Source organism: Buteo buteo, chromosome 19 (genome assembly GCF_964188355.1).
Source record: "Buteo buteo chromosome 19, bButBut1.hap1.1, whole genome shotgun sequence".
Taxonomy (NCBI): domain Eukaryota; kingdom Metazoa; phylum Chordata; class Aves; order Accipitriformes; family Accipitridae; genus Buteo; species Buteo buteo.
This window is the reverse complement of record NC_134189.1, coordinates 13602061-13620560: the sequence shown is the minus strand read 5'-3', so window position 1 is coordinate 13620560 and position 18500 is coordinate 13602061. Positions and strand designations below refer to the sequence as shown.

The following is an 18500-nucleotide window of genomic DNA, read 5'->3' as shown; positions in this document are numbered from 1 at the left end:
TGTTGGCAGAACATCACAAAAAAAAGGAGAAGTGAGGGAGAGATTGGGCTGTATTATTTCAAAGGACAGGCAAGGCAACTGGTCAGAGGCTGGGCCATGGGTGAAGGGACTGTGGGAAAGAATAAGTGACTGAATATTTTCATCTGAAATACCACTCTGCAAGCTGAAAAAGTAGTGTATGCTTCCTGCATCTGGGAAGACTTAATTTAGAAGTGACTTCCTTAAAATATTTAAGCATTAATATTATCAAGAAAAGAGAGCAGCAAGGCCCTGTCCATCTGAGCAGTCCCATTGCACAAGCAGTGCCTGACAGAGATTAATTCTTGGCAAGTGCAGACATTTTCTAATAGCAGTATTCATGTGGGATGTGTGAGAAGGCTCCTGGATGATGCCTTCCTTGATGGTAAACAATCAAGCAATTCAGTTCACTGATTGACAGGTACAGCAACACACACATCAGATCTAGGTCACTCTGGAGCCAGGGCTGTGTGAAAGCACTGGACCCCTACAGTTGCATTCATGGATCGCACTGAACAGATTCTATTCAGCTTCATGATCTGAAACGGAACTTACCTCTCCTATTCTGAAATGTGCATAACACTCTGTTTTGAAACCCTAGTCTGCTACATTTCTTCTGTGCCTAGTAAATAAAATGCTTGTGATTTTGCGTGCTGCTCCTGCATGTGGTGTTCTTTCAGACACTTTGCTAACATAATGACTAGTCTGATACTAGACACTATTATCACAATATCACATGAGTCAGAAGCATGAGACATGCTAGCTGGGCAGGCTCTGTGTTACTGTGCAGCCAGGAGAAAAGCAGCGAATTGAAGTTAAAGAGTTTTGCCCTTAAAGTCAGCTTGTCAAACCTGTAATTAAAGCTTTCATACCTCTTGAGTAGGGCATTGAGAATAGGTCAATTACCCGGAGCCAAAGAAACAGGCATTTTATAGTGGCCTTGAAATAATAGATTCCTAGTTTGCAAATACTTCTAGCATGCAGGAGAGTGAGGGACTGATAACAACAGCTTGAGCTAAGCTTAGTGTGGGCAGGTGTTATGCAAGCTTCCCTCACACAGCTGTGTTAAAGCAAGTCATTCGTGACCTGGCATAGCCCTGTTATTCTGCTCGTGGTTCTTCAAACAGCTAGATAATACACTTACATTTTGATCTGCACATCTGTGAGGATCCATGCAGCTCTGCCACTGCATCCTTGTTCTGATGCTTAACCCTTCTGCTACTTCAGCCTATGGATTTTAATGTAGTTGGTAACATCCTCATCCTGATCTCCAGTGACCCCTGTGTTACCTATCCTTGGGTCAACTACAAGACCTCTATAGTTTGCACTTACAGGGACATGTCTGACTCCAGTCCTTCCTCAAGTGGACAATAAGTGAGATTCATCATGCTGTGGTTTGTGAACTTTGTAAATGGAAATGAGGATGTGAGCAGCACTACGAACACCCATGGGCCCTAAAGTTGATTTTGAATTTAGGCCTCAAGATCTGAAAGGCCAATTCTCTAATCTGTTGACTTATCTCTGCAACCATGCTAACTAAAGAGCTGCTGTATTCAGCAGGCAGGCTCAGTGCAACAGCTATTTTCAGTTTGGTTCCCCAGTTGGAAACATTTTCCTTCCCCCGCCACCTCTCCAGGCTTGATGCTGTTTATGAGATAACTAGGATGGAGAGACCTGCTTTTCTTCCCAGGAGCAAATACAACCAGAGATTTTTATGCTATTAGCAGACTGTACTGGAGTGGATGTGAAGTTTCTCACCCAATAAGCAGAAGTGAGCAGGCACAGAGAGAGAGCGTGACCGCTGCTCCCTCAGCGCCAGGCCTGTACCGGGGTCCTGCTGCGAGCTTACCAGGCTTCCCACCAAAGCGCTGAAAAGGGCTGGGTGCCATTCACAACTGGTGGCTCTTCTCAGCTGCACCAGCACTGGCTATCAAGTCAGTAACATATATACTAGTTCGGCTGTGTAACATCGCCCAGAGTCCTTGTCTCTGAGCTCCGCCGCAGGAACGTCCCAGCTCCGCAGACCTCCTGTCAGCTACAGCCCACTGCGCCGCCCCACCGCACGGCCTTCACAACAGCAGGGTCGGCTTTCTAACTCCACTCGCATTTAAAACAAAATACTATTATCTTTGCCTTCTTGTGTGCTTGCTCATGAATCGATTTAAGAAAGTGATGGACTACACGAGCTACCTTGCAGTCAGGGGCAGGGAAGGCGGGGGATATGACAGTTTCTGTGGGAGGGCTCTGCTAATGCCCCCCTGGCCTCCCTCAGCCTGTCCTGGTCTCCTAGAGGCTTCCCAGTTTGACCTCTTCTCACACAGAGCTCTTGGACTGGGCCAAGGAATACAAGGTCTGGGCCTCAGTATTTATCTTCCTGCAAATGAATCTTCAAGTGACAATATAAAATACATTAAGGAAAAAGAAGAGATAGGTAGATAGGCCGTGATGAATACACACTTAGACCGAGGGGGGAAAAAAGCTCATATCAGAACAATTTCTCTTACAGTTGGTCCTATCACATTCTTCTATCTACCAAGACCACTTAAGACATTCAGCTTATAAGAACTATATTGAAGGTTCTAGTTTTACTAAACTTTTCCTACATGTGTTTGGACTAACCACACTCAGTTGCCTCTTCTGAGGCACTGGATGGCATTTTTGACATCCGACCGGGGATATGCCCTTCCAACTGTCACACTGCAAGAGTACAAGCCACAGCTGCTATACTCGATCTGTCAGTCCACAACGAAGGTCTTGGGTACCATGAAGTGTCTAAATTGGCATTAGATTAATATGTTTAGGCAGCTGAACCCCACCTATACTAGCTTTGGTTTTCTGTAAAAAGGAGGTACATACACATGCTTTAATTTATGTATACACACTGTGGCTTTGATCTCAGTTGGCAATACTGTAATACAACTAATTCTCACCCCCAACAGTTGTTTCTAACTCCAAACACATGCTCCGTGTTCCTCAGCTACCATTACTGAACACCACAGTCTCTCTCCTAACAGTTCTTTATACCACATTAAAAAAAATCCTCTGGGTTTCAGCTGCTCTCAGTCCTGCTCACCAATGCTTTCTTCTCAATGAAGAGACTCTTAAGGCTACATCTGCAGTGGTAACTGATTTTCAAACACTGATCACAGGTCATTCTCGCTGACTTCAGCAGGAACTGCTGAATACTCCACAGTTTTTAAAACCACTTTATAAGTGCCCTTATAAAGATTTAAGAGCACATTTTAGGCATCTACTTAAAAAAAAAAAAAAAAAAAAGACCTTGCTGTATAAATACTTAGCTTGGGGGTTTGTGGCATATCTTCCTAAAATTTTCTGTGGAGATCCTAGTACTGAGTGCCTTCTACGCCTTTCTAACCACGCGAAATAAAGCACGTCCAAACCGTGAGAAGCTATGGCAATGGCAGTTTTCTCACAGACCGTTTCCTCTAAGTCCTTTCTTGAGAAGTGGAATCAAAATGTCAGTGGATAAATCTTGACAGCTTCAAGAAGTACTTCCCAACAGGGCAGATAGAGATTAATTTATTTGCACAAAGGTATCTTCCCCAGCTATATAAACAATGGATTCCCTCTAAAGCCTTACCTTCAAAGATATTTCTCTGTAACATATTAGTACCATAAGAGGATTCCTACATCAACATAAGTCTCTCTTCCAGCAGGCAAAACAGAGGTGTTATCTCACCAGGCAGTCTTTGCTAGGGAAATAGCTTTTATAGTAGATAAACTTAATGCCCTATCAACATTAATGTCAGCCTCTATATGCTGTAGCTGGTCACACATCACTGCTCTAGCAGTTCTCAGTGTAATGTTGTTTGCACTCCAGGTTACAAGAGTCAGGGAAGGGAGAAGCTGGAATAAACTAAATTGAACACCACAAGCCAGATCCTCAGTTGCAAGAGAGCAAGAGCACATGTAGATTATCACAAAACTTTTTCAGTCACAGAGGATCTTATAGGAAGAGTTTTTTCCCAGATGTGAACTACAGCAGCCTGGGACCTTATTTAATTTACATACCTTTTGATGCCTGCAAGAGAGTAAGAAGAAAAATTGAGCCTGCGGGCAGAAATTAGCACATTCTGGAGTTTGGCATAGAGGTTTGGTAGATGCTCATTGCAGTGACCCTTTCAGGGTCATTTAATTATCTCAGAGCTGTCACTATTCACCAGCACTCACTCAAGAAGCTGGCTGCTGGAGTCAGACACATGCCTGAATTTGGCCCACCTTCCCCAAACTGAAGAGTTACTTTGCTCTACTTTCTAGAAATGCTTTTCCCACTTCACCAAACAATATCAGGCCTTCTGTTCTATGTTGGAACAAATTACTGCAGAATTATAGATTGTAACATTGGCCACAGCTTTGTCCTGAGGCTTCCTGAATATCAGCAGCTTTTTCTTCTTTTGCTCTCCACTTGAACAAAGGAAACAAATTGTTTTTTCCAAACTGTGCTTTGACATAAAACACGGGCTTGAGCTAAAATGCTTCTACATCTCGTTCGGTTAGATAGGATTTACCTGTCCTTGGCAGTAACTATCAGCAGAGGAAGGGGAAGAAGGTTTTCAAATGGTTGCTTGCTTTTTATTTTATGATCAAAGCTTCCTTTCAGCCAGAAAGAGAAACTGGGAAGTTGTGAAATCTACAGAACAATGAACCTAAATGCTGCTTTTTAATAAAAGCTGGGTTGTGAAATTATATTACTAATAAAAAACAAACTTGTTGATTAACTTACACAGTGAACCATCCATACATTCAGGGCAACAAGAAAATCGTATCTATTAAAGTGATTAAGATGATTACAGTGAATTCCCAGAGAAGGAAAATAGTTCAAAACCACCCTGATCAAACCTGTAAATGCCTTATGTGATACAATCCAAGGTCAAAATTCTAGTCTAGAAGGCAGAGAATTGTGTGAGAGACACTGGCACTGGGAGTGTGGGTGACCCTGAGAACCTTGTTTAGCCTTCCTGTGCCTTTTTCTTTAAATTAGACAAAAGAGCCCAGAACAACATTTCTCCAAATATTAACCTGCATACATATTTTAAAGAATCAGTGTTGTATATGAAGCATTTCTAAGCATAACTTAACCCCCAAATTTTTAATTTCACTTTGTTAAGAAAACTAATTTTTTTCCTAAGTATTTCCTCTTTTCTCCTCTTGAAAATGGGGAGAAAGACAAAACTATCAAGGATAAGGCCCTACTGCTTCCTTGCTTTTTTGCTCACAATAAAAAAGAAAGCAACCTGTGAAGATAGTCAGGAGGGAAGTCTACTCTCAGTTGAGGTTTTATTCCAATAGGAAAAAGTCAAATGTTGGCACCATAGTTTTGTTGACTTTGATGGAACACGGGACAAAAGTGGAAGCAGAATCACCCTAAATGATCTTTTTCTCTTTACTTCAGCTGCACATAAATTTACACAATGAAAATCACACTTTTAAATGGCACCTTTACTTTCTCTCACCTACAGTGCTGAGTATCGTTGCCCTAGGTACTCTGCTACCGCAGCTACCTACAGGGTCACTATGAAGCCTCACAAATACTTTCTTGTTCTTTTCTGATATATGTTGTTTTTTCCTTTTAAGGATATAAAAGTTTATCTGGGTCTGATCCCACATTTCCTTAAGTACAGTTATGGAAGCAAAATGCTTCTAATGACAGTGGGTCAAATTCATGCCAGATACAACTGCATTTTAGCCAGTGGAATTACGCACTGGGCAAACAGCACTATCTGGACTATTCAGTCCTGTAAGCAATTTCAGATCCCAAATATCTCATGCTCTCCCTTTGGTGAATGACGGTTACACAATATTGAAGTCGTGTGAGCAGAGAGCAGCCTCTGGCGCATCAAGACCTCACATTGGGCAGTATTTTCAAGTGCTGACACTTGCATGTTTTGTTACTGACCTCAGATGAAACAGAAGGCCCAAGTCCTTACCCAGGCAAAATCCCCAGCAACTTCAGTAGGACTTTTGTCTAAGAACTGCAGGAGTGATTCAGCCCAATGTGAGAACTAATGTCCCAGAAGCTTTTTCTAGGCAGCACGCTAATTATAGACTCAAGCTTGACATCTGTAGCACAAACCCATGCAGAATTTTGCAACCTGAGCTTCTCTGTGAAGAGAACAACCACACAACAAAACCAAAGCTGACTTATCATTTACAAAGACCTTTTTGTAAGTGTCCTCAAACTGTAGTATTTATATTAAAAGCAGTGTATAAGCTATTTCAAAAAGATGTCAGAGTAGAAAAATGCCACTGGGACTGTTTTCTACAGAGCATGCATTGGGCACAGCACACAACTGGGAGCTGCTGTCACTCCCGTCCAAACAAACCACATTTTGGAACCTCAGCAGCTGAGTACGTGGAGTTTTTTTCCCCTAGAAGAAACTGGTGGTGAAGTGAACACCAAAAAGCACTTCTTCTGTCCCTCTGTCTCCAGGTGAAAGAGAATAAGTCTATCACAGCTACTAAACTCCTTGTGAAACACCTGTCAGGTGCCCTTGTGAAATACCTACAACTGTTGGCACTGTAGCTAATCTTTTTCTTAGTTACCAGATGATTATTTTCCACATCAGTGGACAATGATAAAAGTAGATGACATTGTGCTTTCTTCCTCTTTAGATGAGGTTTTGACAGATAATAAATTATTTTACAACACTGGCTTTTATTTCCTTGTATTTACGCATGAAAAGCAAAATGCAGCCAGGTTATATGATACTGTTCTCAAATCACCAACTGGTATTGGAGGAACTAAACTGATAAAGGTTTCATTTTCCAGCCTGTGCCTCTTACAGCTTTTGCTTAGATGATCTTAAATCCCATACGAGCACCCTGTGTTTTTTTAATTGCTTTTTGACAATAGGCAAAAATCCTCTGAAATATCAAGCTGTACGTGCCTGTCAAGGGGTGGTTGCCCATGTCCTTCCATGTGTATGTGAAACATGTTGGGACAAACTCTGCGGATGAAACTAGAATAAATCAGGGTGAACTGACTTGCTGTCAACAGACAAGTTCAAGTGTGTTCTGTTAAACAGGAGACAAAAATTAACTCAGTACAGCATCTTTTTGCTCGTAGAATAAGACGACATGAATTTCAAGGCAGTAATGGTCAAGACTGAATTTAAAATAGACATCTTGTAAATATACTCACTCATTTCCCCCTCTGCATCTTCCATGTTAATTCCCTAACTGTGTACTTACCCATTAAATTTCATCATAGAAAATGGGCCAAGAATTTTTAGGCCACCCTGAAATTTTAGCCTGTAACCAAGTCTTTGAAAATCCTCTTATGTACTTTCTACCTTAGACATTATCCCACAGAACCATGCTATTTTTTCAGGCTGAAAGTAGTAAGCTACTTCTTTGTCAGTACACTAAGCACATGATTCGGAGGCCAAAGAACAAGCTGACATATGAAATTACTAAATGTAAAAATTGAACAAGTTGCTGTTCTTTTATCTTGCTATCCTGATTACATCTGTACACTAAACTCTCTCTAGCCAACAGCTTCAAACTGCGAACTTTCCCAAAGGGTTGCACAGGATTTAGTGACAGCTTTCATTAAAGTCAACGGAAAGTATTTGGTACATAGCCTCACTGAGATCCATGGAGTCTCCTTATGGTATATAAGTTGACTTTGCAAAAGGAAGTCAACAGGAATTGGATAGATAAATTCTAAAATGCATGAACTTTTAGAGAAAGGTGGTCATGCTTTTATCCCTGTTATGTAATAGAGTCAAACTACTACTGGATCTCTTGGGAATAAAACCCTGTTTGGGCTGAAATTACTGAGGCTTCTATTTCTAGAGTTCTCAAATTCTTCTCTTCTCCTGTTTGAACCACCAGCTCTCCTGTTCTCATTTCTGGCCCGATGTTCAGAAGCACAAAGGGTTTCCATGAAAGGCACAGATTTTCCAAAAGTTGTAATGGTCCAGGAGGTCCCAGTCCTTCTAAAAGTTTTAATTTTGCAGCTGAAAACTTCCTCTCTGTCTCAAAATCATTTCTCCTAGGGAAGACTCTCATAAGCCTGTAATCAAATACACTCTATTACCTAATCATGATTAGTGCTGTTCACAAGTAACACTGGTTTTAGCAGTGAGACAAAATCCGTGGTCCACCAAAAAGTTAGGTTGCAGTTGATTCCTTATAGGCGGTGAACTCCAATCTTAACAAACATTTCCAAAGGTCACTAAGGCACTACAATAGGTGCTCTGAAGGTGAAGATTCAAGACTATTTCTTTTTAAACAGCTTAGTTTTTTACATATTTTAGAATCTGCCTGTATTTCTGTACTACTTGTTTTCAATTAGGCATTTTCTATTCCCACTTTAACTGAGGCATAAATCTGCATGTAGAGTCAACCCCCTTCCCACACCTTTCATTATTTAATTTACTATCGGAAGTATTGCTACATGCTTTTGATAGGCAACACATTGATTTGTACTGTTATTTTTCTGCTGTGTTACATGAAAACCTGACTATCTACAGCCATCAGTCCCATTACAATAAAGCCCTGGTGTATGATTAGACTTTAAATTTTTGTAGGGTAAGCTGCTTGCAAATCAGCTCTTGAATTTACAGTACTACCTTGGATATGACTTAACTAGAAAAATGAGTTGTCTTGAATCACAGAATGCCTTTGTTATCAGATCCCAGGCCAAGCAGTGGGCTCTGTTACTCTTAGGGACTCAGTTGACATTAACATGGTCATACTCACATTGCAGACAGCAGCACCAAATAGAACTGAAATAGAAGGAAACAGAGGGACGGCAAAATCTGAGCAGTCAGAAACATCAAATTACTTCTCCCTGCCCATTCACAACTTTTTCCTGACCCCAGTGCAGTCAATGGGAGTTTTGCCAATTAATATCAATAGGAGGAGAATCTGGGTTGGATTGAGGTTTCCTGCTTCTGCCCACAGCAACACAGATGCATTCCAGACCACTCTCAGGAAGAAAAAAAAATAAAAATAAAAAGGGCAAATTCCCAGTTACTGTGGCAACAGGAGGGACGGGTCTCTTTGCTATCATGTAATTTTGAAATTCAGTAGCTGTTTTGTGCTGTGACATGTGTTTCTCTCCTCTGTCAAATTAATGTTTTCTTCCCATGTGGAAGGCCCATCAGGGAAAGAGCACAGAAGAAAACCATCAACACAAACAGCCCCCAGAAGCCTTTTCACATTTCCCACCTCACATCTGCCATAATGGCAAAATCATGTTTGCAAACAAGGAAAAACTGCCTTAAACATGTACTTCCCAAAACACAGAGAATGAATTCAGCCTGCTCTCGGAATGCCCCTCAATGCATGTGAGAGACAACTGGCAATAAACTGCCTCAGAACAATGCCAGGACCTCTGCTATGGAGAGCATCAGCTAAAGGCTGCACAGATTGTCCGACTCTGGCTGTGTTTATCTTCCTTTCTTACACTTTCCTCCACTAAGGTCCTCACTGTTGTAGTCCTTGGGCTTGTTGACCATTACATTAAGGGCTGTAAACACCCAATGAGACTCAGGGCAAGGTTTGACAGCTTCAGGAAAGCAGTAGCAAATATATAATATGACTGATAATGCCCTAAGGACTGGCACAGGCAGTCAAACCAAATGGGGATGCAAGTGAATTTTTCTTCCCTTCCACCTTGTGTTCCCTGTTTTACAGGAGGCAGTTCCCATGCTGACAGGCAGGCAGCCCTCTCTACAGAGCAAGACAACAGCAAAACCTGCCTCTGCAGCCAAGGACAGAGAAGAGACTGGAAACATATGTTCTCTGCGTTTGGGATGATTCAGTTGAGGTAGACTACCCAGGTCAGAGCCCAGATGGTATAAACTGCTGAATCTCAGAGTTTACATTAGCTGAGAATCTAGTTTAAAAGTATATTTTAATTAAACTCCTGAACTCTTCTGATATTCTTTATAAAAAACCCCAAACCTCCAAACAACCTCTGAGGGGAAACTGAGGACGCAAAAACTGATGTGACTTCTCTAAATTAATGCTGTGAGTCACCATCAGAGTTCAGGCAGGAGCCCACATCTCCTGAGCATCAGTACAATGCAACTGATGCAAAGGCAACCCCTGAAGTTTACTGAGCTAAAACAACAGCTTAAGGAGGTCTGAACTGCCCTGTGCACTTAAGGAAACTGTTACGTGAAAGTCTCAGGGCTGATACCTTAAAAGTCAACATTATTAATTAATTAATCACTGAACAAAGTGTGCTGGAAAGGGGGAGTAACACTGTTCTGTGGACTTCAGGAAGTTGTACTAGAGACAGAAGGCAGTGAGCTTTGAAGAGCACTTGAGAGAAAAGCACACTGAAGCCACATATGAGGCAACTGAGCTCTTTCAGCAAGAGCTCAACACGGGAAGACAAGGAAGACATTGGAGCCTCAGTGATGCAAGCTCAGCACTGCCAGTAGGTGGGATTCAAATGCCTTGGGGGCACTCAAGCCAAAGGGATTCCCGAGGGCATTTACAACTGTGCCATCTGTCACTTATAGTGGAGCTTATTTTGTAGATGGTTTTTGGAAGAGAATTAATACCATCTTTCTCCCTCAGTTTAACCCTACTGTGGTGATTGACTGCTGGCATGAATGCCAAAACATTCAACACAGTAGATAATACCACCCCCCCTGCCAAACCCCAAACAAAACACCCTGTCACTTACTCATGGTACCTTTTCTGTGGTATTATCTTAAGCTGAAGCCATTAAGGAAAGGGTCTCTACTTCTCGGTTTGATTTTGTTACACAGTGTTCATTCAACCCATTTTCTAGCAGATCTATCAAGCCCCAAGAGCAGTACAGCTGCAATGTGAGTCAGCTTCAGGAGAGCAGACAGGCCTTGTCAGAGATGGTTAGTAAACTAGTCTCCAGCACCTGAGTGGGTTGAGGTGGTTTTGCAGAAGGTACGTTCGTAGGCAGTAGGATAAACAAGATGTGGAATCACATGGGTAGGTACAGTAAGTATACCAGGAGTTTCTTCCCGAGCTAAGCGAACGAAGTGAGTATGACATCTTAGTCGAGGATGTCTGCAAGCTATCTGGCTTTCAAAACACGTTGTCATTTTTCATGTGAATAAAGATCAAAATTCAGAAATATCAAGAAATACAATAGAGCTTAAACAATATGGTACCTGCAATTGCGCAAAAGTAAATACAACAGCCTACTGCAAAATAAAAATGAATGCGATTTATGAAATACAAAAGGCCAGAGTGTAAGCTCCACAACTCTACTGGGCGGGGGCATTCATCCAGGTATTCTTACTGGCTTCGGCGAGGGGGTGGGTGCTGCTCTTTACCGTCTGTACCCAGAGCCTATTTGCTTCCTCACCCGAGGATGACGGCACAGAGACCCTTTCCTTCCGGAGTCCGAGAGGCCTGTGGCGGGAAGGGCAAGGTACAGCACTGGATAGTACACAAAAGCTAGAAGAAGGGTTAATTTGGCATTCACAGATGCAGACCACAGGTGCTAAGAAGAATACTGCTGTCAACATCCTGCTCTAGATGGGGCACAGATGTAATAAACCTCATGGAGTGACTTGTTTGCTTGGCCTCTGGTGTTCTTTTGTGCAGAGACTTCTGTTAGCATGGCCGTTGTCCCCAGTACGTGGCCAAAATCAGTCCACAGCCTTCCTTCATATCCTGAGCAATTCGTCTCAACAGAGGTGTAATTATACTGTTTAGCACTAGGCACTGCAGACACTTGTTCCCAAGCCTGGTCTGTCATGTAACAAAAACAGATAATGAGACCCAAAGCCACAGTGTCACAGAGAATGATATGCTGTGTACTAGGGACTAGTCAGCAACCACTGCCCTTAGACACTTGGAACCAAGGGCATTGAAGAAACTGTATTCATTAATAGTTTGGAAAAGAAATGGGTAACAAGTTACTTTGCTAATAGTATGTAAATCCATCATTAACAGCCAGCTGTGAGAGACCCTAGACAACTTGTCAGAATGCAAGACGACTAATTTTATAAACCATGTGTTACAAAACTCACTTTAATAAACTGAACAGGAAGAACTGAAAGTAAGCTGAAGATATCTTTCAGCTCTCTAACATCACCACCCATAAAAGGAGCTTGTTAGCTCAAATGTGGATTGACCCCACCCCACAGCACATGTAATGAATCTGCATCTGACATATTCCGCAACCCTTTTACCAAAGCAGCATATTTTTGTGTTAATTAGAAAGGAAAAACTTCAGATCCGCTGGTAACCAAGGCAAGTTCTCATCACACTACCTTACCACTACAGCTACACTTTTCTTTAGCAGGCATGTCTCTAAGACGAAACATGATAAACATGACCCAATTCCCACTGAAATCAAGGGAAAGTCTCCTGGTGACTTCAGTGGAGTTGTGTGCAACCCAGTCCTTGGCCTCCCCACTCAGACATCATCTAAGTGTAACAACCAGAGTCCACTGCAGTAGTGTGGTTTTTTTTTTAATAGAGAATTCTGTCTACAAATATATTAATTTAGATCACCAGACATCACCTTCCATGTATTGTATGCCACAGAACAGCAAATTTTGGTCATGAATAATAAATTCATTTCTTAGTAATTACTGAGGTTAAACTGTGAAAGTAAGCTATATGCCCTTTGAAGACACCAGGATAAAAATCAAAGTAACCTGATTTGGGGAAAGTCTGAGCAAGTCACCCCAGTGACTTCTTCAAGTCCAGATACCTAAGTATCATGGGTGTAACCTGATATTAATGACCCCACATTTTTTTTTCTAAAAGAACTTAAATGTTCTGGCAGCAACAGGGAGTCGTGCTTACTCCCCAAAAGATCATGAGCAGATACAAATCTTGCTTTACTCTGTAGACACAACTTTCCCATGTCTAATCTTCCTAATACTAGAATATATTTTTCTGATTGGATCATCCCATGGATTTTGCTTGTTTGGTGGGAAGGGTCATCTCTAGGGAAATGTTTCACGTCTTCTCTTCCAAAATCAAACTAGGAAAATGCACATTTCTGTAATGAAAGCTAAGAGTAGAGCCATTGTCCATTGACTGTGTAACTGTCTAAAGGTTCCAATTCTGACATTTCCCAAGTGCACAACAATGATAACTGCCAGGTGTTTCTGAAGTGTTACACAGCCTGTATTGGTAAAAGAGGAGGTGGAAGTAGAGATTCAACGAAGGTAATGAAATATAGTGAATTGCTGCTTTCTCCAAGCCCTTTCTTCTTCAGGATTTCTAATAAGAAGAGATAGTTGGTGAATCCTCACTTTGCACAAACATCTTCTCAACTCCAGAACAGAAGAATAAGAGGCAGTTCCCTTACAAGAAATGTCTGAGACCTTAATTCCAGTTTGGCAAAAGCAAACACCATTCCACTGATTTCAGTGGACTTACAGATGGCCCACAATGTGCAACAGGGTCGATACATCCCTTCTCCCATAGTGTAGCACTGCTCTGCCTAAAAACCTTTGCTTTCAAAGTAATTAACCATGTGTAAACAGCCTGCAACACTTAACTGCAATTAAATAAATGAATAGGAGACAGATGTATATTTTAAAACTTATCTCAGTAGTGGGCTTTAACAACAAGTATTGATCTTTTTTCTGTTTATTATCAGGATCTTATATCAATATCACAGACAAGGAACTGAGGATCTGCAGAACAGTATCAATTATTGTACACATATTTCTCCCTCCCACAGTTTCCTACAGGCATTAAGCTGGAATCATGTATAAGCACAGTGAGAGTCTCAGGAAGAACTCATTCTTCCTTATAAACCATCTCAGCACTACAGCAGGTGGGCACAGGCTCTCTTGCCAAAAACAGAGAGAGAAAGAGAAGAAAATTGCTTACTGTTTCGAGGCTTCTCCTCATCCATGCCTTCATCTTCATTTTCTGGGTCAATATCTTCTGCTTGAGTTATCCAGTCTAAGTATCCCTTCAAATCCTCCTCTAGCTGTTGTTTTTCCCGTAACTTCTGGAAATCACCCCGAGCCTTAGCCTTCTCTCTTTCTTTGGAAAACTCCCTAGCAAGAGGGAGGGAGGGACAGGACATGGGCGGAGGGAAGGAAGAGATTGAAAAACAATGGGTTAGACTGATTTCCACTAGAAAGTCTCCACATCCTGTGTAGCACACCCAGCTTATTCTATCCTTTCAAGACAGACACATGAATGGAGATTCCTTGCTAGATACACATGTAAAACAGCTGGAGCATCCACATTTTTACCAATGCTTAGGAAAAGATTAATACCTTTTTTTACTCCTTTCATTCTCAACATTTGATTGACAATTCAAATAAAATGCATATATAACATTTATGTACAATACCATATACTTTCTAATACACTTTATCACTTGTTATTCTCCAGCAGTTATCCATAAATATCTATATGAGTAATGGTTAATTTAATTCAATGATGAACTGTTTGACAATAATCCGATATCTGGAGAGTGAGATGGTGGCTCTAATTTTTAGCCAGGTTTCAATCTGTCTTTAAGATTATATGTGTAATCACAACTAAATTGGGCTAATTGTAAGTGTAATTAACGGTACTCACAATTCTGTACACATTTAATTATTGGCAATTTCACCCACAGTACTGGACAATATATTTAAAAACCCAGACCTCAACATTTTACTGCAGACTTTCAGTATTTAGGGCTGTTATCTGACATGAAACTTATTTTTCAAATCTCAAGTTGGGTCAACAACTATGATAAATTATGGGTAGACAAAACTAATAGATTCTGCCAGAAAGTGCGCTAGGGTAGACATCTGATAGTTTTATGAAAGACTACTACTGAGAATATAGGCTTAAAACAGAGGGCATAGGAACAAGAATTTCATGTTGCTTAGTTATGAACTTGGGTACTTGCTTTGCCTTCTTTTTGGCTGTGGTGCTCTTTCTTCCTCTCTTTCAGAGACACCTATAAGGCATTATTTTGTTTCTAGAAATGCTGACCTACCTCTGTTTAAACTCTGTCCTGTGGTTCTAAACCAGATTTTAATGCTTGTATTTTAAAAAGTAAGCTTAATGATTGTGAAAAGTGCTAGAGCAAGAGTACTTAAGCATTAAGTCTTGTATCTGCTGAAGCAGATCATTACATAAGGCACACACAGCAGATAACATGGCCCATTGTTTCTAGAAATGAGAGGTAAAGTAATTTTCTCCAATGCATTATCCATTACGCTTGCTGATGACTGTTAGCAATGAGTGGATTTTAAAAAAACCCTTCACCTAATATTTGTCTTAGCTTTGCTCCTGCAAAAACAAGTAGGAAACCTACCACTAACTTTGGTGGGATAATATTAGGATTATGAAAATCCTACCCAAGATGTTAATGAGTGTACCATGTGAAGTGTCCTCAAGCAACTGAGATGGACGTGAGTTTCTAAGTGATGGTGAAATACTTCCCTCCTGTCTGGTCCAAAACCCACTGAAAGATTCCCATTGACTTCACAGGCTTTGGATCAGGCTTTCAATATTATGAGCTGTGCATGAAACCAGCACTGCAGCAGAATGGAAGTAGGATGATGCTTTAATTTCAAGCCAAAATATGTGACAAAGTATGCCTGTGTGATCTTCACCCCTGTTACATTGCTGAGGGTTCAGCCTATCCCATGGGAGTGTGATAATGAAGGTGGAAATGAGGAAGAGAATCAGTGACTTCTCAGGCCTGAAGGTAGATCACAGTCAGCCCTGGGACCAAACTTAGCCACAAGGCAGAAACAGCTATTGCAAGCACGGCAAGAATGAAAAATAAAATTTTCTCATGCTGGGAGCATTATTTTGCTATTTAAAATGTAAACCAACCAAACAAACCCCCAACAACAACAATAAAAACTATACAAAGAATTTTAGAAAAATTCAATCAATAGCAGTTATATTTCCTGCTTCAATAACATCTTTCCTCTGGTCTGACATAGTGCCTTACCCAAATTAATTAACTCTTAAAAAAACCAAAAAAACCAACCCTGAAGCTATATATTATTGAACCTGTTTGATAAATCAAATCCCAATATTTCAATTGTTGGCTCCTAAACTGGTATTTTAGAATCCAGAACAAATGGGTCCAATTTTGAAAGGGACCGAGCCCTCAACTCCAAGTAAGAACTATTTATATGTGCATGGATATAACTTGCAAGGGGCTGTTTTAGAAACCAAAGTGGAAAACATCATGAAACAGCCCAGCTTACAGAAAGTGAAATTCCTACTGTGTACTGAAGTGGATCATTTATGGTAGATGCATGTAAGCTGAATGCCTACTTGGGTCTTGTCAGTCCCCACTTACTGTCTCTCTCAAATAAGACTCAGGCTGGGGGCAGAGCTGACTAAACCAACGTGAGATTTTAACATGATATCTTTACACTGACTGTATAGGACTGAATTTGTTACCTAGCTTTTTAATGGCACAACTGAAAATACTGTGATTGCCTAGTCTAAATGATCTGCAATTGCATGTTGCTTTCTTTTGTACAATGTATGATACTCCACATCTCAGATGACTCTCTAAAGAAGACAACTTATTTAAATTATCTTGATTTCTACTAACATTAAATCATTGAGAACAGGTGGCTCAGGAAATTGCTAATGCAGTTCACAATCAAGAATTACTATCAATGGTCATTTACCATCCCATGTGAAATGAGTTGGTGACCTTAGACCAGTTCCTATTGCAAGCAGGTGTGCACATTACCTCTGCCACCATCACAGCTGGCAATAAATGGTCATTGTTTGCAGTTTCAGCAGAGAGGTTAAGGACCAAATAAACTTTCTGATGGAAGTTCCATCTTGAGTTTGGAGGTGGCCTTCTCAAAAAAGATTGCACTATCATGTCAGGATAAGGTCGACAAAGGCTTGCAGAACCACCAAGCAATCTGTCTCTTTTCAGTGAACAAGAAAACATCAGTTTAAGAGTCAGTGAATCTGGTTGTTTTTACCAAAATTCAGTTTGCTTCACTTTACTTCTCCTAGACAATTATAAGATACATCTGCCAATGGGAATACAAAAAAGCAGAGTATTCTGGAGAGATGTTTTCTCTGTGCGAGGTTAGAGTGGGTCAAGATCATAAATATAAACACCCAGCTCTGTATCCTGTGCTGTTCCAGAAGAAAATTTCTCTTGCCCATGCTGATAATGGAATATAGGTAATTCTTTTCTATATCAGATCTCAATATGATTTCTCACATTTAGAGGAGTGACAGGAAGTGAGCAAAACAGCAGAATTCCAGCAGTTCAAAGCTCTTGCTTACTACTAAAAGTGCAGCACAAGGCTTCAAACCCTGAGAAGTACACGAAGGAATGGGAAGGGTTGGAAGAGGGGACAGAAGACTAGGGAAAAGTCCTGAAAAGTCACAAAAACTGCTCCAGGAGGAGCTACAACCACAGCCAGCCTCCCATTCACTCTGACCTCTTCTATGGCAGTAAGAGCATCAAAAGCAGCCAACTAGGTTTTCCAGGATCCTCTCAAAGCAGAAGAAATGGCTGTTCTCCTGCCCTCCATTTGCCCTAGGCAACTGCTTGTTTGGTCTGTGTTCTGGGATTTGGATCACTGCTAGGTAAAATATAAAAGAAATGTGAATCTATATGCTTAGGCGTGCAGGTCTAAAAGTTGAACCAACTTGACCACTTTTTTTCCTCACTGACTGAAACAGATAACACAGACGTGAACATCTCTGATCTCAAGAGACCTTTAAGAGGGGCTTCACTGCTCACAGCAATGATGTGGAATCCTTTTGCTTAGGCTTGAGGAGGTCTACTGTGTGATCTGCTGACTAGACATTTCCTTTGGAATACATGAATTTTATATTGTGCTCAGTCAAGACAGGAAGAGGATTATAGCTCTACACATGAACACTCTGTCATACTATTTAGCTTAGCATGTGACTAGTAAATTCACCAGAAGGACCATGAATGGATGACATACCTGAGGAGAAACAAATTACAAATGAACTCTTTAGGCAGAGCAGAACTCAGCATTTGATTTTGCAGGTGCAATCAAGGTGTCTTTGTGAGTACAATTAATTACACTTATATATTCAGAAGTGATTAAAAAACCTAAGCTAATCTGTCATTGACAAAGTCTACCTGCACGACATGCTTGGTGAAGTTCCTTAAATAGATAAATGGGAAGAAAGGTGCCCAGAACGGATATACAAAGATGCCCAGGAATGCTGCTTTGTATCTACATAGAACAGACAGGTGGATCATCTACATAGATCGGACTAATAGCAATAGCAAGTGTCAAAAAAAAAAAAAGCTGAATCTGCAAAGTGAAGACACTTTGCAACTCTGCAGAATTTAGAACTGCCTTAGAAAGTTAATTGTTTAAGACCTGCTTATTTAGCCCCCACCAAAATTTGGAACATTTCTCCCATAATTTCTGTGTTTTTTCATGGATGCAAATTCTTGACTTTCTTTTTACTTTTCTCCAGTTGGGAAAAATTTTGCAGAAACAGCGCAGCTGTCATAACACTGTGAACACAGCCAGAAAGAGTGACTCACA

The 18500-nt window shown here is 40.9% G+C and overlaps 1 protein-coding gene across 12 annotated transcripts in view; it reads right to left on the bottom strand.

Moving 5' to 3' along the window:
* Nucleotides 1–18500, bottom strand: part of CACNA1C (calcium voltage-gated channel subunit alpha1 C) — a 490124-nt gene that overhangs the window by 131634 nt on the left and 339990 nt on the right. For all 12 annotated transcript variants that reach the window (XM_075051200.1, XM_075051188.1, XM_075051198.1 and 9 more), the window contains exon 9: nt 13846–14018. In XM_075051200.1, the coding sequence (XP_074907301.1) occupies nt 13846–14018 (173 nt within the window). The remainder of the gene's footprint in view (nt 1–13845; nt 14019–18500) is intronic.